At 54.7% G+C, this 22,900-nt stretch overlaps 1 protein-coding gene across 2 annotated transcripts in view; it reads right to left on the bottom strand.

Moving 5' to 3' along the window:
* The window catches only part of RFX5 (regulatory factor X5), a 46,888-nt gene extending 27,210 nt beyond the window's left edge, over positions 1–19,678 (bottom strand). The window contains exons 1-2 of one of the 2 annotated variants that reach the window (XM_088460956.1): positions 19,559–19,678; positions 3,008–3,139 (exon numbers count right to left, since the gene is read on the bottom strand). In XM_088460956.1, coding sequence (XP_088317082.1) covers positions 3,008–3,120 — 113 coding nt within the window. In that variant the 5' untranslated portion in view covers positions 3,121–3,139; positions 19,559–19,678. Of the gene's footprint in view, positions 1–3,007; positions 3,140–19,453; positions 19,531–19,558 lie in introns of those variants that run through there. The other variant, XM_088460955.1, reaches the window with a different exon arrangement.
* Positions 19,679–22,900: the final 3,222 nt, after the last annotated feature.

Raw genomic sequence — 22,900 nt, 5'->3', positions numbered from 1 at the left:
TCCAACTAGTTCGACAGGAACAATTGCTCGACAAACCATAGACCGACCAGACCCCTAGATCACCCGCCAGAAGATCGACACGGACATGAGATCGACACAACATAAGATCGAGACAATGCATATCGACAACAAATCAGATGGACAGAATAACAACTAGGTAGACAGTGAATAGATCGACATATCAAAGATCGACGAGTTCAAGATCAATGCCAACTAGGTCGACAGTGAATAGATCAACAGATAAAAGATCGACACGTTCCTTTTAGACAATACGAGAAGGTATACATATCCCACACGCTGCCAGCTAATAGCGCATCCCCCGACGCTACTTTCAACCGTGGAACTACAGGTCCCAGCCAGCCCTTTCATCCCTGCAAGTGCTCCTGGCCATGCTAGCACCCTACAGTCACCCTGCAGCCCTTGTCCCTAATTGCTGGGCACCCCCATGTGCTGCAGAGCAACCCTTCATCAAACCCCCCCCCCCCTCCCCTGTGCTCCACACTATCCTGGACGCAGGCTCATCCATCTAGCTTACAACGCTGCCCGCTAATAACGCATCCCCCCACGCTACTTTCAACCGTGGCACTATAGGTCCCAGCCAGTCCTTTTCATCCTGGGTTACACAGCATACATGTATGGGGAGACTGTCACACTGTGTCTGCGTGTCCTGGGTTACTCAGCACACATGTATAAGGAGACCGCCACACTGTATCTGCGTGTCCTGGGTTACTCAGCACACATGTATGAGGAGACCGTCACACTGTATCTGCGTGTCCTGGGTTACTCAGCACACATGTATGAGGAGACTGTCACACTGTGTCTGCGTGTCCTGGGTTACTCAGCACACATGTATGAGGAGACTGTCACACTGTGTCTGCGTGTCCTGGGTTACTCAGCACACATGTATGAGGAGACTGTCACACTGTGTCTGCGTGTCCTGGGTTACTCAGCACACATGTATGAGGAGACCGCCACACTGTATCTGCGTGTCCTGGGTTACTCAGCACACATGTATGAGGAGACCGTCACACTGTATCTGCGTGTCCTGGGTTACTCAGCACACATGTATGAGGAGACCTTCACACTGTATCTGCGTGTCCTGGGTTACTCAGCACACATGTATGAGGAGACCGTCACACTGTATCTGCGTGTCCTGGGTTACTCAGCACACATGTATGAGGAGACTGTCACACTGTATCTGCGTGTCCTGGGTTACTCAGCACACATGTATGAGGAGACCGTCACACTGTATCTGCGTGTCCTGGGTTACTCAGCACACATGTATGAGGAGACCGTCACACTGTATCTGCGTGTCCTGGGTTACTCAGCACACATGTATGAGGAGACCGTCACACTGTATCTGCGTGTCCTGGGTTACTCAGCACACATGTATGAGGAGACTGTCACACTGTATCTGCGTATCCTGGGTTACTCAGCACACATGTATGAGGAGACTGTCACACTGTGTCTGCGTGTCCTGGGTTACTCAGCACACATGTATGAGGAGACCGTCACACTGTATCTGCGTGTCCTGGGTTACTCAGCACACATGTATGAGGAGACCGTCACACTGTATCTGCGTGTCCTGGGTTACTCAGCACACATGTATGAGGAGACTGTCGCACTGTATCTGCGTGTCCTGGGTTACTCAGCACACATGTATGAGGAGACTGTCACACTGTATCTGCGTGTCCTGGGTTACTCAGCACACATGTATGAGGAGACCGTCACACTGTATCTGCGTGTCCTGGGTTACTCAGCACACATGTATGAGGAGACCGTCACACTGTATCTGCGTGTCCTGGGTTACTCAGCACACATGTATGAGGAGACTGTCACACTGTATCTGCGTGTCCTGGGTTACTCAGCACACATGTATGAGGAGACCGTCACACTGTATCTGCGTGTCCTGGGTTACTCAGCACACATGTATGAGGAGACCGTCACACTGTATCTGCGTGTCCTGGGTTACTCAGCACACATGTATGAGGAGACTGTCGCACTGTATCTGTGTGTCCTGGGTTACTCAGCACACATGTATGAGGAGACCGTCACACTGTATCTGCGTGTCCTGGGTTACTCAGCACACATGTATGAGGAGACCGTCACACTGTATCTGCGTGTCCTGGGTTACTCAGCACACATGTATGAGGAGACCGTCACACTGTATCTGCGTGTCCTGGGTTACTCAGCACACATGTATGAGGAGACTGTCACACTGTATCTGCGTGTCCTGGGTTACTCAGCACACATGTATGAGGAGACTGTCACACTGTGTCTGCGTGTACTGGGTTACTCAGTACACATGTATGAGGAGACCGTCACACTGTGTCTGCGTGTCCTGGGTTACTCAGCACACATGTATGAGGAGACCGTCACACTGTATCTGCGTGTCCTGGGTTACTCAGCACACATGTATGAGGAGACCGTCACACTGTGTCTGCGTGTACTGGGTTACTCAGCACACATGTATGAGGAGACCGTCACACTGTGTCTGCGTGTCCTGGGTTACTCAGCACACATGTATGAGGAGACTGTCACACTGTATCTGCGTGTCCTGGGTTACTCAGCACACATGTATGAGGAGACTGTCACACTGTATCTGCGTGTCCTGGGATACTCAGCACACATGTATGAGGAGACCGTCACACTGTATCTGCGTGTCCTGGGTTACTCAGCACACATGTATGAGGAGACTGTCACACTGTATCTGCGTGTCCTGGGTTACTCAGCACACATGTATGAGGAGACTGTCACACTGTATCTGCGTGTCCTGGGTTACTCAGCACACATGTATGAGGAGACCGTCACACTGTATCTGTGTCTGTGTTTAGGAAAGGCCATATAATATGTGCATGAAATTATCACATGGGGAAGTGCTCAGATACATGTATGTGTAATGAGTGCTTGTGTCGCTGGTTACAATGTGAGCAGTAAATAGCAGAATAAACTCTCTGGGAGAAAAGGGAAAGGACTGTACATAATATGACATGTTTTGCGCTCTCACGTGATGCGGTTGCGGAGTTTCTGCAGGAGGTTACTCGGTTCCGTCTCCTGGGTGTCTCCAGCTGTCACTCCTCCCTTCTTTGCTATCTTTTCATAGAATACGTCCTCTGCCATTCCCTCCTGCGTACAGGACCTGCGCAACAGCGGGGAACCATCATCAGTATCTCACCCATAACTACCCCCAACATCACACCCTCTGCCATTCCCTCCTGCGTACAGGACCTGCGCAACAGCGGGGAACCATGATCAGTATCTCACCCATACCTACCCCCAACATCACATCCTCTGCCCTTCCCTCCTGCGTACAGGACCTGCGCAACAGCGGGGAACCATGATCAGTATCTCACCCATACCTACCCCCAACATCACATCCTCTGCCCTTCCCTCATGCGTACAGGACCTGCGCAACAGCGGGGAACCATGATCAGAATCTCACCCATACCTACCCCCAACATCACATCCTCTGCCCTTCCCTCCTGCGTACAGGACCTGCGCAACGGCGGGGAACCATGATCAGTATCTCACCCATAACTACCCCCAACTCACATCCTCTGCCCTTCCCTCCTGCGTACAGGACCTGCGCAACAGCGGGTAACCATGATCAGTATCTCACCCATAACTACCCCCAACATCACACCCTCTGCCCTTCCCTCCTGCGTACAGGACCTGCGCAACAGCGAGGAACCATGATCAGTATCTCACCCATAACTACCCCCAACATCACACCCTCTGCCCTTCCCTCCTGCGTACAGGACCTGCGCAACAGCGGGGAACCATGATCAGTATCTCACCCATAACTACCCCCAACATCACACCCTCTGCCCTTCTCTCCTGTGTACAGGACCTGCGCAACAGCGGGGAACCATGATCAGTATCTCACCCATAACTACCCCCAACATCACATCCTCTGCCATTCCCTCCTGCGTACAGGACCTGCGCAACAGCGGGGAACCATGATCAGTATCTCACCCATAACTACCCCCAACATCACACCATCTGCCCTTCCCTCCTGCGTACAGGACCTGCGCAACAGCGGGGAACCATCATCAGTATCTCACCCATACCTACCCCCAACATCACACCCTCTGCCATTCCCTCCTGCGTACAGGACCTGCGCCAACAGCGGGGAACCATCATCAGTATCTCACCCATAACTACCCCCAACATCACACCATCTGCCCTTCCCTCCTGCGTACAGGACCTGCGCAACAGCGGGGAACCATGATCAGAATCTCACCCATACCTACCCCCAACATCACATCCTCTGCCCTTCCCTCCTGCGTACAGGACCTGCGCAACGGCGGGGAACCATGATCAGTATCTCACCCATAACTACCCCCAACTCACATCCTCTGCCCTTCCCTCCTGCGTACAGGACCTGCGCAACAGCGGGTAACCATGATCAGTATCTCACCCATAACTACCCCCAACATCACACCCTCTGCCCTTCCCTCCTGTGTACAGGACCTGCGCAACAGCGGGGAACCATGATCAGTATCTCACCCATAACTACCCCCAACATCACACCCTCTGCCCTTCTCTCCTGTGTACAGGACCTGCGCAACAGCGGGGAACCATGATCAGTATCTCACCCATAACTACCCCCAACATCACATCCTCTGCCATTCCCTCCTGCGTACAGGACCTGTGCAACAGCGGGGAACCATGTTCAGTATCTCACCCATAACTACCCCCAACATCACACCATCTGCCCTTCCCTCCTGCGTACAGGACCTGCGCAACAGCGGGGAACCATCATCAGTATCTCACCCATACCTACCCCCAACATCACACCCTCTGCCATTCCCTCCTGCGTACAGGACCTGCGCCAACAGCGGGGAACCATCATCAGTATCTCACCCATAACTACCCCCAACATCACACCCTCTGCCATTCCCTCCTGCGTACAGGACCTGCGCAACAGCGGGGAACCATGATCAGTATCTCACCCATACCTACCCCCAACATCACATCCTCTGCTCTTCCCTCCTGCGTACAGGACCTGCGCAACAGCGGGGAACCATGATCAGTATCTCACCCATACCTACCCCCAACATCACATCCTCTGCCCTTCCCTCATGCGTACAGGACCTGCGCAACAGCGGGGAACCATGATCAGAATCTCACCCATACCTACCCCCAACATCACATCCTCTGCCCTTCCCTACTGCGTACAGGACCTGCGCAACGGCGGGGAACCATGATCCGTATCTCACCCATAACTACCCCCAACTCACATCCTCTGCCCTTCCCTCCTGCGTACAGGACCTGCGCAACAGCGGGTAACCATGATCAGTATCTCACCCATAACTACCCCCAACATCACACCCTCTGCCCTTCCCTCCTGCGTACAGGACCTGCGCAACAGCGAGGAACCATGATCAGTATCTCACCCATAACTACCCCCAACATCACACCCTCTGCCCTTCCCTCCTGCGTACAGGACCTGCGCAACAGCGGGGAACCATGATCAGTATCTCACCCATAACTACCCCCAACATCACACCATCTGCCCTTCCCTCCTGCGTACAGGACCTGCGCAACAGCGGGGAACCATCATCAGTATCTCACCCATACCTACCCCCAACATCACACCCTCTGCCATTCCCTCCTGCGTACAGGACCTGCGCCAACAGCGGGGAACCATCATCAGTATCTCACCCATAACTACCCCCAACATCACACCATCTGCCCTTCCCTCCTGCGTACAGGACCTGCGCAACAGTGGGGAACCATGATCAGAATCTCACCCATACCTACCCCCAACATCACATCCTCTGCCCTTCCCTCCTGCGTACAGGACCTGCGCAACGGCGGGGAACCATGATCAGTATCTCACCCATAACTACCCCCAACTCACATCCTCTGCCCTTCCCTCCTGCGTACAGGACCTGCGCAACAGCGGGTAACCATGATCAGTATCTCACCCATAACTACCCCCAACATCACACCCTCTGCCCTTCCCTCCTGTGTACAGGACCTGCGCAACAGCGGGGAACCATGATCAGTATCTCACCCATAACTACCCCCAACATCACACCCTCTGCCCTTCTCTCCTGTGTACAGGACCTGCGCAACAGCGGGGAACCATGATCAGTATCTCACCCATAACTACCCCCAACATCACATCCTCTGCCATTCCCTCCTGCGTACAGGACCTGTGCAACAGCGGGGAACCATGATCAGTATCTCACCCATAACTACCCCCAACATCACACCATCTGCCCTTCCCTCCTGCGTACAGGACCTGCGCAACAGCGGGGAACCATCATCAGTATCTCACCCATACCTACCCCCAACATCACACCCTCTGCCATTCCCTCCTGCGTACAGGACCTGCGCAACAGCGAGGAACCATGATCAGTATCTCACCCATAACTACCCCCAACATCACACCATCTGCCCTTCTCTCCTGCGTATAGGACCTGCGCAACAGCGGGGAACCATCATCAGTATCTCACCCATACCTACCCCCAACATCACACCCTCTGCCATTCCCTCCTGCGTACAGGATCTGCGCAACAGCGAGGAACCATGATCAGTATCTCACCCATAACTACCCCCAACATCACAACATCTGCCCTTCTCTCCTGCGTACAGGACCTGCGCAACAGCGGGGAACCATCATCAGTATCTCACCCATACCTACTCCCAACATCACACCCTCTGCCATTCCCTCCTGCGTACAGGACCTGCGCAACAGCGGGTAACCATTATCAGCTTCTCACCCATAACTACCCCCAACATCACACCCTCTGCCCTTCCCTCCTGCGTACAGGACCTGCGCAACAGCGGGGAACCATGATCAGTATCTCACCCATAACTACCCCCAACATCACATCCTCTGCCCTTCCCTCCTGCGTACAGGACCTGCGCAACAGCGTGGAACCATGATCAGTATCTCACCCATAACTACCCCCAACATCACACCCTCTGCCCTTCCCTCCTGCGTACAGGACCTCCGCAACAGCGGGGAACCATGATCAGTATCTCACCCATAACTACCCCCAACATCACACCCTCTGCCCTTCCCTCCTGCGTACAGGACCTGCGCAACAGAGAGGAACCATTATCAGTATCTCACCCATAACTACCCCCAACATCACACCCTCTGCCCTTCCCTCCTGCGTACAGGACCTGCGCAACAGCGGGGAACCATGATCAGTATCTCACCCATAACTACCCCCAACATCACACCCTTTGCCCTTCCCTCCTACGAACAGGACCATGCGCAACAGCGGGGAACCATTATCAGTATCTCACCCATAACTACCCCCAACATCACACCCTCTGCCCTTCCCTCCTGCGTACAGGACCTGTGCAACAGCGGGGAACCATGATCAGTATCTCACCCATAACTACCCCCAACATCACATCCTCTGCCCTTCCCCCCTGCGTACAGGACCTGCGCAACAGCGGGGAACCATGATCAGTATCTCACCCATAACTACCCCCAACATCACACCCTCTGCCCTTCCCTCCTGCGTACAGGACCTGCGCAACAGCGGGGATCCATGATCAGTATCTCACCCATAACTACCCCCAACATCACATCCTCTGCCCTTACCTCCTGCGTACAGGACCTGCGCAACAGCGGGGAACCATTATCAGCTACTCACCCATAACTACCCCCAACATCACACCCTCTGCCCTTCCCTCCTGCGTACAGGACCTGCGCAACAGCGGGGGAACTATGATCAGTATCTCACCCATAACTACCCCCAACATCACACCCTCTGCCCTTCCCTCCTGCGTACAGGACCTGCGCAACAGAGAGGAACCATTATCAGTATCTCACCCATAACTACCCCCAACATCACACCCTCTGCCCTTCCCTCCTGCGTACAGGACCTCCGCAACAGCGGGGAACCATGATCAGTATCTCACCCATAACTACCCCCAACATCACACCCTCTGCCCTTCCCTCCTGCGTACAGGACCTGTGCAACAGCGAGGAACCATTATCAGTATCTCACCCATAACTACCCCCAACATCACACCCTCTGCCCTTCCCTCCTGCGTACAGGACCTGTGCAACAGCGGGGAACCATGATCAGTATCTCACCCATAACTACCCCCAACATCACATCCTCTGCCCTTCCCTCCTGCGTACAGGACCTGCGCCAACAGCGGGGAACCATGATCAGTATCTCACCCATAACTACCCCCAACATCACATCCTCTGCCCTTATCTCCTGCGTACAGGACCTGCGCCAACAGCGGGGAACCATGATCAGTATCTCACCCATAACTGCCCCCAACATCACACCCTCTGCCCTTCCCTCCTGCGTACAGGACTTGCGCAATAGCGGGGAACCATGATAAGTATCTCACACATAACTACCCCCAACATCACACCCTCTGCCCTTCCCTCCTGCGTACAGGACCTGCGCAACAGCAGGGAACCATGATCAGTATCTCACCCATAACTACCCCCAACATCACACCCTCTGCCCTTCCCTCCTGCGTACAGGACCTGCGCAACAGAGAGGAACCATTATCAGTATCTCACCCATAACTACCCCCAACATCACACCCTCTGCCCTTCCCTCCTGTGTACAGGACCTGCGCAACAGCGGGGAACCATGATCAGTATCTCACCCATAACTACCCCCAACATCACACCCTCTGCCCTTCCCTCCTGCGTACAGGACCTGCGCAACAGCAGGGAACCATTATCAGTATCTCACCCATAACTACCCCCAACATCACACCCTCTGCCCTTCCCTCCTGCGTACAGGACCTGCGCAACAGAAGGGAACCATGATCAGTATCTCACCCATAACTACCCCCAACATCACACCCTCTGCCCTTCCCTCCTGCGCACAGGACCTGCGCAACAGCGGGGAACCATGATCAGTATCTCACCCATAACTACCCCCAACATCACACCCTCTGCCCTTCCCTCCTGCGTACAGGACCTGCGCAACAGCAGGGAACCATGATCAGTCTCTCATCCATAACTACCCCCAACATCACACCCTCTGCCCTTCCCTCCTGCGTACAGGACCTGCGCAACAGCGGGGAACCATGATCAGTATCTCACCCATAACTACCCCCAACATCACCCCACTGCCCTTCCCTCCTGCGTACAGGACCTGCGCAACAGCGGGGAACCATGATCAGTATCTCACCCATAACAACCCCAAACATCACATCCTCTGCCCTTCCCTCCTGTGTACAGGACCTGCGCAACAGAGAGGAACCATTATCAGTATCTCACCCATAACTACCCCCAACATCACACCCTCTGCCCTTCTCTCCTGTGTACAGGACCTGCGCAACACCGGGGAACCATGATCAGTATCTCACCCATAATTACCCCCAACATCACACCCTCTGCCCTTCCCTCCTGCGTACAGCACCTGTGCAATAGCGGGGAACCATGATCAGTATCTCACCCATAACTACCCCCAACATCACATCCTCGCCCTTCCCTCCTGCGTACAGGACCTGCGCAATGGCGGGGAACCATGATCAGTATCTCACCCATAACTACCCCCAACATCACACCCTCTGCCCTTCTCTCCTGTGTACAGAACCTGCGCAACACCGAGGAACCATTATCAGTATCTCACCCATAACTACCCCCAACATCACACCCTCTGCCCTTCCCTCCTGCGTACAGGACCTGCGCAACAGAAGGGAACTATGATCAGTATCTCACCCATAACTACCCCAACATCACACCCTCTGCCCTTCCCTCCTGCGCAACAGCGGGGAACCATGATCAGTATCTCACCCATAACTACCCCCAACATCACACCCTCTGCCCTTCCCTCCTGCGTACAGGACCTGCGCAACAGCAGGGAACCATGATCAGTCTCTCACCCATAACTACCCCCAACATCACACCCTCTGCCCTTCTCTCCTGCGTACAGGACCTGCGCAACAGCGGGGAACCATGATCAGTATCTCACCCATAACTACCCCCAACATCACCCCACTGCCCTTCCCTCCTGCGTACAGGACCTGCGCAACAGCGGGGAACCATGATCAGTATCTCACCCATAACAACCCCAAACATCACATCCTCTGCCCTTCCCTCCTGCGTACAAGACCTGTGCAACAGCGGGGAACCATGATCAGTATCTCACCCATAACTACCCCCAACATCACACCCTCTGCCCTTCTCTCCTGTGTACAGAACCTGCGCAACACCGGGGAACCATGATCAGTATCTCACCCATAACTACCCCCAACATCACATCCTCTGCCCTTCCCTCCTGCGTACAGGACCTGCGCAACGGCGGGGAACCATGATCAGTATCTCACCCATAACTACCCCCAACATCACATCCTCTGCCCTTCCCTCCTGCGTACAGGACCTGCGCAACAGCGGGGAACCATGATCAGTATCTCACCCATAACTACCCCCAACATCACACCATCTGCCCTTCCCTCCTGCGTACAGGACCTGCGCAACGACGGGGAACCATGATCAGTATCTCACCCATAACTACCCCCAACATCACACCCTCTGCCCTTCTCTCCTGTATACAGAACCTGCGCAACACCGGGGAACCATTATCAGCTACTCACCCATAACTACCCCCAACATCACACCCTCTGCCCTTCCCTCCTGCGTACAGGACCTGCGCAACAGAGGGGGAACCATCATCAGCTTCTCACCCATAACTACCCCCAACATCACACCCTCTGCCCTTCTCTCCTGTGTACAGGACCTGCGCAACACCGGGGAACCATTATCAGCTTCTCACCCATAACTACCCCCAACATCACACCCTCTGCCCTTCCCTCCTGCGTACAGGACCTGCGCAACAGAGAGGAACCATTATCAGTATCTCACCCATAACTACCCCCAACATCACACCCTCTACCCTTCCCTCCTGCGTACAGGACCTGCGCAACAGAGAGGAACCATTATCAGTATCTCACCCATAACTACCCCCAACATCACATCCTCTGCCCTTCCCTCCTGCGTACAGGACCTGCGCAACAGCGGGGAACCATTATCAGTATCTCACCCATAACTACCCCCAACATCACATCCTCTGCCCTTCCCTCATGCGTACAGGACCTGCGCAACAGAGAGGAACCATTATCAGTATCTCACCCATAACTACCCCCAACATCACACCCTCTGCCCTTCCCTCCTGCGTACAGGACCTGTGCAACAGCGGGGAACCATGATCAGTATCTCACCCATAACTACCCCCAACATCACATCCTCTGCCCTTCCCTCCTGCGTACAGGACCTGCGCCAACAGCGGGGAACCATGATCAGTATCTCACCCATAACTACCCCCAACATCACATCCTCTGCCCTTATCTCCTGCGTACAGGACCTGCGCCAACAGCGGGGAACCATGATCAGTATCTCACCCATAACTGCCCCCAACATCACACCCTCTGCCCTTCCCTCCTGCGTACAGGACTTGCGCAATAGCGGGGAACCATGATAAGTATCTCACACATAACTACCCCCAACATCACACCCTCTGCCCTTCCCTCCTGCGTACAGGACCTGCGCAACAGCAGGGAACCATGATCAGTATCTCACCCATAACTACCCCCAACATCACACCCTCTGCCCTTCCCTCCTGCGTACAGGACCTGCGCAACAGAGAGGAACCATTATCAGTATCTCACCCATAACTACCCCCAACATCACACCCTCTGCCCTTCCCTCCTGTGTACAGGACCTGCGCAACAGCGGGGAACCATGATCAGTATCTCACCCATAACTACCCCCAACATCACACCCTCTGCCCTTCCCTCCTGCGTACAGGACCTGCGCAACAGCAGGGAACCATTATCAGTATCTCACCCATAACTACCCCCAACATCACACCCTCTGCCCTTCCCTCCTGCGTACAGGACCTGCGCAACAGAAGGGAACCATGATCAGTATCTCACCCATAACTACCCCCAACATCACACCCTCTGCCCTTCCCTCCTGCGCACAGGACCTGCGCAACAGCGGGGAACCATGATCAGTATCTCACCCATAACTACCCCCAACATCACACCCTCTGCCCTTCCCTCCTGCGTACAGGACCTGCGCAACAGCAGGGAACCATGATCAGTCTCTCATCCATAACTACCCCCAACATCACACCCTCTGCCCTTCCCTCCTGCGTACAGGACCTGCGCAACAGCGGGGAACCATGATCAGTATCTCACCCATAACTACCCCCAACATCACCCCACTGCCCTTCCCTCCTGCGTACAGGACCTGCGCAACAGCGGGGAACCATGATCAGTATCTCACCCATAACAACCCCAAACATCACATCCTCTGCCCTTCCCTCCTGTGTACAGGACCTGCGCAACAGAGAGGAACCATTATCAGTATCTCACCCATAACTACCCCCAACATCACACCCTCTGCCCTTCTCTCCTGTGTACAGGACCTGCGCAACACCGGGGAACCATGATCAGTATCTCACCCATAATTACCCCCAACATCACACCCTCTGCCCTTCCCTCCTGCGTACAGCACCTGTGCAATAGCGGGGAACCATGATCAGTATCTCACCCATAACTACCCCCAACATCACATCCTCGCCCTTCCCTCCTGCGTACAGGACCTGCGCAATGGCGGGGAACCATGATCAGTATCTCACCCATAACTACCCCCAACATCACACCCTCTGCCCTTCTCTCCTGTGTACAGAACCTGCGCAACACCGAGGAACCATTATCAGTATCTCACCCATAACTACCCCCAACATCACACCCTCTGCCCTTCCCTCCTGCGTACAGGACCTGCGCAACAGAAGGGAACTATGATCAGTATCTCACCCATAACTACCCCCAACATCACACCCTCTGCCCTTCCCTCCTGCGCAACAGCGGGGAACCATGATCAGTATCTCACCCATAACTACCCCCAACATCACACCCTCTGCCCTTCCCTCCTGCGTACAGGACCTGCGCAACAGCAGGGAACCATGATCAGTCTCTCACCCATAACTACCCCCAACATCACACCCTCTGCCCTTCTCTCCTGCGTACAGGACCTGCGCAACAGCGGGGAACCATGATCAGTATCTCACCCATAACTACCCCCAACATCACCCCACTGCCCTTCCCTCCTGCGTACAGGACCTGCGCAACAGCGGGGAACCATGATCAGTATCTCACCCATAACAACCCCAAACATCACATCCTCTGCCCTTCCCTCCTGCGTACAAGACCTGTGCAACAGCGGGGAACCATGATCAGTATCTCACCCATAACTACCCCCAACATCACACCCTCTGCCCTTCTCTCCTGTGTACAGAACCTGCGCAACACCGGGGAACCATGATCAGTATCTCACCCATAACTACCCCCAACATCACATCCTCTGCCCTTCCCTCCTGCGTACAGGACCTGCGCAACGGCGGGGAACCATGATCAGTATCTCACCCATAACTACCCCCAACATCACATCCTCTGCCCTTCCCTCCTGCGTACAGGACCTGCGCAACAGCGGGGAACCATGATCAGTATCTCACCCATAACTACCCCCAACATCACACCATCTGCCCTTCCCTCCTGCGTACAGGACCTGCGCAACGACGGGGAACCATGATCAGTATCTCACCCATAACTACCCCCAACATCACACCCTCTGCCCTTCTCTCCTGTATACAGAACCTGCGCAACACCGGGGAACCATTATCAGCTACTCACCCATAACTACCCCCAACATCACACCCTCTGCCCTTCCCTCCTGCGTACAGGACCTGCGCAACAGAGGGGGAACCATCATCAGCTTCTCACCCATAACTACCCCCAACATCACACCCTCTGCCCTTCTCTCCTGTGTACAGGACCTGCGCAACACCGGGGAACCATTATCAGCTTCTCACCCATAACTACCCCCAACATCACACCCTCTGCCCTTCCCTCCTGCGTACAGGACCTGCGCAACAGAGAGGAACCATTATCAGTATCTCACCCATAACTACCCCCAACATCACACCCTCTACCCTTCCCTCCTGCGTACAGGACCTGCGCAACAGAGAGGAACCATTATCAGTATCTCACCCATAACTACCCCCAACATCACATCCTCTGCCCTTCCCTCCTGCGTACAGGACCTGCGCAACAGCGGGGAACCATTATCAGTATCTCACCCATAACTACCCCCAACATCACATCCTCTGCCCTTCCCTCATGCGTACAGGACCTGCGCAACAGAGAGGAACCATTATCAGTATCTCACCCATAACTACCCCCAACATCACATCCTCTGCCCTTCCCTCCTGCGTACAGGACCTGCGCAACAGAGGGGGAACCATGATCAGTATCTCACCCATAACTACCCCCAACATCACACCCTCTGCCCTTCCCTCCTGCGTACAGGACCTGCGCAACAGCGGGGGAACCATTATCAGCTTCTCACCCATAACTACCCCCAACATCACACCCTCTGCCCTTCCCTCCTGCGTACAGGACCTGCGCAACAGCGGGGGAACCATTATCAGTATCTCACCCATAACTACCCCCAACATCACATCCTCTGCCCTTCCCTCCTGCGTACAGGACCTGCGCAACAGAGGGGGAACCATGATCAGTATCTCACCCATAACTACCCCCAACATCACACCCTCTGCCCTTCCCTCCTGCGTACAGGACCTGCGCAACAGCGGGGGAACCATTATCAGCTTCTCACCCATAACTACCCCCAACATCACACCCTCTGCCCTTCCCTCCTGCGTACAGGACCTGCGCAACACCGGGGAACCATTATCAGCTTCTCACCCATAACTACCCCCAACATCACATCCTCTGCCCTTCCCTCCTGCGTACAGGACCTGCACAACAGCAGGGAACCATGATCAGTATCTCACCCATAACTACCCCCAACATCACACCCTCTGCCCTTCCCTCCTGCGTACAGGACCTGCGCAACAGAGAGGAACCATTATCAGTATCTCACCCATAACTACCCCCAACATCACACCCTCTGCCCTTCCCTCCTGCGTACAGGACCTGCGCAACAGAGAGGAACCATTATCAGTATCTCACCCATAACTACCCCCAACATCACATCCTCTGCCCTTCCCTCCTGCGTAGAGGACCTGCACAACAGCAGGGAACCATGATCAGTATCTCACCCATAACTACCCCCAACATCACATCCTCTGCCCTTCCCTCCTGCGTACAGGACCTGCGCAACACCGGGGAACCATTATCAGCTTCTCACCCATAACTACCCCCAACATCACACCCTCTGCCCTTCCCTCATGCGTACAGGACCTGCGCAACAGAGAGGAACCATTATCAGTATCTCACCCATAACTACCCCCAACATCACACCCTCTGCCCTTCCTTCCTGCGTACAGGACCTGCGCAACAGAGAGGAACCATGATCAGTATCTCACCCATAACTACCCCCAACATCACACCCTCTGCCCTTCCCTCATGCGTACAGGACCTGCGCAACAGAGAGGAACCATGATCAGTATCTCACCCATAACTACCCCCAACATCACATCCTCTGCCCTTCCCTCCTGCGTACAGGACCTGCGCAACAGCGGGGAACCATGATCAGTATCTCACCCATAACTACCCCCAACATCACATCCTCTGCCCTTCCCTCCTGCGTACAGGACCTGTGCAACAGCGGGGTTCCATGATCAGTATCTCACCCTAACTACCCCCAACATCACACCCTCTGCCCTTCCCTCCTGCGTGCAGGACCTGCGCAATAGCGGGGTTCCATGATCAGTATCTCACCGATAACTACCCCCAACATCACACCCTCTGCCCTTCCCTTCTGCGTACAGGACCTGCGCAACAGCGGGGAACCATTATCAGTATCTCACCCATAACTATCCCCAACATCATACCCTCTGCCCTTCCCTCCTGCGTACAGGACCTGCGCAACAGCGGGGAACCATGATCAGTATCTCACCCATAACTACCCCCAACATCACACCCTCTGCCCTTCCCTCCTGCGTGCAGGACCTACGCAATAGCAGGGTTCCATGATCAGTATCTCACCGATAACTACCCCCAACATCACACCCTCTGCCCTTCCCTCCTGCGTACAGGACCTGCGCAACAGCGGGGAACCATGATCAGCAACTCACCCATTATCAACCCCAATATCTCACCAATAATTACCCCCAACATCACACTCTCTGCCCTTCTCTCCTGCGTACAGGACTTGTGATACAGCATATCACATATTATATTGTTACCCCCGGACACCCAGGCAGGGTACATTATTACTTCGTAACACCCGGGCAAGAAGAATTATTTCCATAGGACACCAGGCCGGGAAACATAATTACCTGCGTAACAGCGGGGAACCATCATCAGCGGAAAAGTTCCCTACCCGGGTGTCCTGGGGTAATAATGTCCCCTGCCCGGGTGTGCTGGGGTAATAATGTCCCCTGCCCGGGTGTGCTGGGGTAACATGTCTCATGGCTGAGTGTCCTGGGATTGTAATGTCCTCTGCCCGGGTGTGCTGGGGTAATAATGTCCCCTGCCCGGGTGTGCTGGGGTAACATGTCTCATGGCTGAGTGTCCTGGGATTGTAATGTCCTCTGCCCGGGTGTCCTAAGACAATAATGCTCCCTGCCAGAGTTTCCTGGGGGTAATAATTTACGCTGTCTGAGTGTGCTGGAGTAATAATGCTCCCTGCCCGGGTGTTTAGGGGTAATAATGCTCCCTACCTGGGTGGGCTGGGGTAGTATTGTACACTGCCCGGGTAACTGTTCCCTGTCCTGGGAAAAAAATTGCTTCCTGCTGGGGTGTCCTGGGTTAACAATGTCCCCTGTCCGGGTACCCTAGGGTAATAATGTCCCCTACCAGTGTGTCCTGGGGAAATAATGCACCATGTTCTGGTATCCTTGAGTAATAATGTCTGCTTGGGTAACAATATCCCCAGCCAGAGTGTTCAGGGATAATAATGCCCCAGTCCGGGTGTCTGGGGGTAATAATAACCTTGCCCAGGTGTCCACAGGGTAGGGGTAATAATGTCCCTTGCCCGGGTGTCTTTGGGTAATAATAGCCTCTGACCGGGTGTCCTGGGGCAATAATGCTCCCTGATCTGTTATCCTTGCGCCGGTTTCCTGGGGTAATTATGTCAGGTGTGGTATAATAGATCATGAAAAAGGTCGACAATGTTTAGACACCAGATGTTAGACAGATACAAAAGGTCGACATAGGAGGTTGAAAGGTCGACATGAACATTATCAACTTTTTTTGTTAGGGTTAGGCACTTGCCCCGATGTTTAGGCACCAGGAGGGAGGGTTAGGGTCAGGCACCAGGAGGGAAGGTTAGGGTTAGGCACTTGCCCCGATGGTTAGGCACCAGGAGGGAGGGTTAGGGTCAGGCACCAGGAGGGAAGGTTAGGGTTAGGCACTTGCCCCGATGTTTAGGCACCAGGAGGGAGGGTTAGGGTCAGGCACCAGGAGGGAAGGTTAGGGTTAGGCACTTGCCCCGATGTTTAGGCACCAGGAGGGAGGGTTAGGGTCAGGCACCAGGAGGGAAGGTTAGGGTTAGGCACTTGCCCCGATGGTTAGGCACCAGGAGGGAGGGTTAGGGTCAGGCACCAGGAGGGAGGGTTAGGGTCAGGCACCAGGAGGGAAGGTTAGGGTCAGGCACCAGGACGGAGGGTTAGGGTTAGGCACCAGGAGGGAGGGTGAGGGTTAGGCACCAGGAGGGAGTGTTAGGGTTAGGCACCAGGAGGGAGTGTTAGGGTTAGGCACCAGGAGGGAGGGTGAGGGTGAAGACTAGGTTAGAAAACAAAAAAATCATGTGTCAACCATTTCTGTGTCTACCATTTTCATATCGGCCATTTGTACCTGTCGTCGATCTTCTTCCATGTCGACCTTTAGTGTGTCAACCTTTTGTACCTGTCTGTCTAACATCTGGTGTCTATCTAGACATTGTCAACCTTTTTCATGTAGATCTATTATATTACACCCAACGTAAGTACCCCGGGACACCCGGGCAGGGGACATTATTACCCCGGGACACCAGGGCAGGGGACATTATTACCCCCAGACAGGAGACATTATTACCCCCAGACAGGGGACATTATTACCCCCAGACAGGGGACATTATTACCCCCAGACAGGGGACATTATTACCCCGGAACACCTGGGCAGGGGACATTATTACCCCCAGACAGGGGACATTATTACCCCGGGACACCAGGGCAGGGGACATTATTACCCCGGGACACCAGGGCAGGGGACATTATTACCCCGGGACACCAGGGCAGGGGACATTATTACCCCCAGACAGGAGACATTATTACCCCCAGACAGGGGACATTATTACCCCCAGACAGGGGACATTATTACCCCCAGACAGGGGACATTATTACCCCGGGACACCAGGGCAGGGGACATTATTACCCCCAGACAGGGGACATTATTACCCCCAGACAGGGGACATTATTACCCCCAGACAGGGGACATTATTACCCCGGAACACCTGGGCAGGGGACATTATTACCCCCAGACAGGGGACATTATTACCCCGGAACACCTGGGCAGGGGACATTATTACCCCCAGACAGGGGACATTATTACCCCGGAACACCTGGGCAGGGGACATTATTACCCCCAGACAGGGGACATTATTACCCCCAGACAGGGGACATTATTACCCCGGGACACCAGGGCAGGGGACATTATTACCCCCAGACAGGGGACATTATTACCCCCAGACAGGGGACATTATTACCCCGGGACACCAGGGCAGGGGACATTATTACCCCCAGACAGGGGACATTATTACCCCCAGACAGGGGACATTATTACCCCCAGACAGGGGACATTATTACCCCGGAACACCTGGGCAGGGGACATTATTACCCCCAGACAGGGGACATTATTACCCCGGAACACCTGGGCAGGGGACATTATTACCCCCAGACAGGGGACATTATTACCCCGGAACACCTGGGCAGGGGACATTATTACCCCCAGACAGGGGACATTATTACCCCGGGACACCAGGGCAGGGGACATTAGTACCCCCAGACAGGGGACATTATTACCCCGGAACACCTGGGCAGGGGACATTATTACCCCCAGACAGGGGACATTATTACCCCGGAACACCTGGGCAGGGGACATTATTACCCCCAGACAGGGGACATTATTACCCCGGAACACCTGGGCAGGGGACATTATTACCCCCAGACAGGGGACATTATTACCCCGGGACACCAGGGCAGGGGACATTAGTACCCGGGTATTACTGCATTACCACAGTATTGCTCCCCTGAGTACCTCTCGGCCCATGGTACCACCCCCGGGGCGGAGTACTGTTACCCGGTGACCTCACACTCAGGTATGTCGCCCCCCCGTGTTCCCGCCCACCCGTGACATCCGCATGTCGCGATATTAGGTGACAGGCGACGGCTGAGGACGGGGAGGCAGCAGCCGCACATGTAACCCATCCCCGGAGCCCCGGGCCCTGTCACGCCGCGGACACGGGCGGAATTTCCCGGCAGTCACCTACCGCCGCCACGGGAGCCTCCGCCGATCTCTTTTTTCTGATTGGCCGAGGGTACCGCGAGCCTTCGTCCCAAATCGAAATTCTATTGGCTACGGCGACGAAACTTACCCGGAAACGTAAAAATACTGGCTCCTGATTTGCTGGCGCTTGGTTTTTCGCTTAGTAACAGCGCGCCGATTGGTCCGCGCTCTGAGGGCGCTCAGAAAGTTTGTGTGCCGGTGTAACAACATTCAAGTATGGTTGAACAGCAGTGGAGTAGATAGGCCACGCCCCCTTCTTAAAGGGGCAGAGCCAGGAAATTGTGTGTCCAATAGGCGGCCTCTGTTTTATTATACACAGAACACACACACAGAGGAGGGGAGCCAGAGGTTGCTTGATGCACGCTGCCTTTATCACTGACATACCCACACACAGAGGAGGGGAGCCAGAGGTTGCTTGATGCAAGGTGCCTTTATCACTGACATACCCACACACAGAGGAGGGGAGCCAGAGGTTGCTTGATGCAAGGTGCCTTTATCACTGACATACCCACACACAGAGGAGGGGAGCCAGAGGTTGCTTGATGCACGCAGCCTGTATCACTGACACACACACAGAGGATAGGAGCCAGGGGTTGCTTGCTGCACGCCGCCTGTATCACTGACACACAGAGGAGGGGAGCCAGAGGTTGCTTGCTGCTCGCTGCCTGTATCACTGACACACACACACACACAGAGGATAGGACCCAGGGGTTGCTTGCTGCACGCCGCCTGTATCACTGACACACAGAGGATAGGAGCCAGAGGTTGCTTGCTGCACGCCGCCTGTATCACTGACACACAGAGGAGGGGAGCCAGGGGTTGTTTGCAGCACGCCGCCTGTATCACTGACACACAGAGGAGGGGAGCCAGAGGTTGCTTGTTGCACGCTGCCTGTATCACTGACATACACACACAGAGGAGGGGAGACAGAGGTTACTTGCTGCACGCCGCCTGTATCACTGGCACACACACACAGGAGGGGAGACAGAGGTTGCTTGCTGCACGCCGCCTGTATTACTGATACACACACACAGAGGAGGGGAGCCAGAGGTTGCTTGCTGCACGCCGCCTGTATTACTGACATACACACACACAGAGGAGGGGAGCCAGAGGATGCTTGCTGCACGCTGCCTGTATCACTGACACACACACAGAGGATAAGAGCCAGAGGTTGCTTGCTGCACGCCGCCTGTATCACTGACACACACACACAGGAGGGGAGCCAGAGGTTGCTTGCTGCACACTGCCTATATTACTGACACACACACACACAGAGGAGGGGAGCCAGAGGTTGCTTGCTGCACGCCGCCTGTATTACTGACATACACACACACAGAGGATAGGAGCCAGAGGTTGCTTGCTGCACGCTGCCTGTATCACTGACACACACACAGAGGATAGGAGCCAGAGGTTGCTTGCTGCACGCTGCCTGTATTACTGACACACACACACAGAGGAGGGGAGCCAGATGTTGCTTGCTGCACGCCGCCTATATCACTGAAACACACACAGAGGATAGGAGCCAGAGGTTGCTTGCTGCACGCAGCCCGTATCACTGACACAAACACACTGAGGAGAGGAGCCAGAGGTTGCTTGCTGCATGCCGCCTGTATCACTGACACACACACTGAGGATAGGAGCCATAGGTTGCTTGCAGCACGCTGCCCGTATCACTGACACAAACACACTGAGGAGAGGAGCCAGAGGTTACTTGCTGCACGCCGCCTGTATTACTGACATACACACACACTGAGGAGAGGAGCCAGAGGTTGCTTGCTGCATGCCGCCTGTATCACTGACACACACACTGAGGATAGGAGCCATAGGTTGCTTGCAGCACGCTGCCCGTATCACTGACACAAACACACTGAGGAGAGGAGCCAGAGGTTACTTGCTGCACGCCGCCTGTATTACTGACATACACACACACAGAGGAGGGGAGCCAGAGGATGCTTGCTGCACGCTGCCTGTATCACTGACACACACACAGAGGATAAGAGCCAGAGGTTGCTTGCTGCACGCTGCCTGTATTACTGACACACACACACACAGAGGAGGGGAGCCAGAGGTTGCTTGCTGCACGCTGCCTGTATTACTGACGCACACACACACAGAGGAGGGGAGCCAGAGGTTGCTTGCTGCACGCCACCTGTATCACTGACACACACACAGAGGATAGGAGCCAGAGGTTGCTTGCTGCACGCTGCCCCTATCACTGACACAAACACACTGAGGAGAGGAGCCAGAGGTTGCTTGCTGCACGCCGCCTTTATCACTGACACACACACTGAGGATAGGTGCCAGAGGTTGCTTGCTGCACGCTGCCCATATCACTGACACAAACACACTGAGGAGAGGAGCCAGAGGTTGCTTGCTGCACGCCGCTTGTATTACTGACACACACACACATAGGAGGGGAGCCAGAGGTTGCTTGCTGCACGCCGCCCGTATCACTGACACAAACACACTGAGGAGAGGAGCCAGAGGTTGCTTGCTGCACACCGCCTGTATTACTGACACACACACAGAGGAAGGGAGCCAGAGGTTACTTGCTGCATGCCGCTTGTATTACTGACATACACACACACAGAGGAGGGGAGCCAGAGGTTGCTTGCTGCACGCTGCCTGTATTACTGACACACACATACACAGAGGAGGAGAGCCAGAGGTTGCTTGCTGCACGCCGCCTATATTACTGACACACACACACAGAGAAGGGGAGCCAGAGGTTGCTTGCTGCACGCCGCCTGTATCACTGACACACACACAGAGGATAGGAGCCAGAGGTTGCTTGCTGCACGCTGCCCGTATCACTGACACAAACACACTGAGGAGAGGAGCCAGAGGTTGCTTGCTGCACGCCGCCTGTATCACTGACACACACACTGAGGATAGGTGCCAGAGGTTGCTTGCTGCACGCTGCCCGTATCACTGACACAAACACACTGAGGAGAGGAGCCAGAGGTTGCTTGTTGCACGCCGCCTGTATTACTGACATACACACACACAGAGGAGGGGAGCCAGAGGTTGCTTGCTGCACGCTGCCTGTATCACTGACACACACACAGAGGATAGGAGCCAGAGGTTGCTTGCTGCACGCTGCCTGTATTACTGACACACACACACACATAGGAGGGGAGCCAGAGGTTGCTTACTGCACGCCGCCTGTATTACTGATACACACACACAGAGGAGGGGAGCCAGAGGTTGCTTGCTGAACGCCGCCTGTATCACTGACAAACACACAGAGGATAGGAGCCAGAGGTTGCTTGCTGCACGCTGCCCGTATCACTGACACAAACACACTGAGGAGAGGAGCCAGAGGTTGCTTGCTGCATGCCGCCTGTATCACTGACACACACACTGAGGATAGGTGCCAGAGGTTGCTTGTTGCACGCTGCCCGTATCACTGACACAAACACACTGAGGA

Source organism: Taudactylus pleione, unplaced genomic scaffold, assembly GCF_031769625.1.
Source record: "Taudactylus pleione unplaced genomic scaffold, aTauple2 ptg000997l, whole genome shotgun sequence".
Lineage (NCBI taxonomy): Eukaryota > Metazoa > Chordata > Amphibia > Anura > Myobatrachidae > Taudactylus > Taudactylus pleione.
Note: the sequence above shows the minus strand (reverse complement) of the source record. Positions and strands in the feature narration are given on the sequence as shown.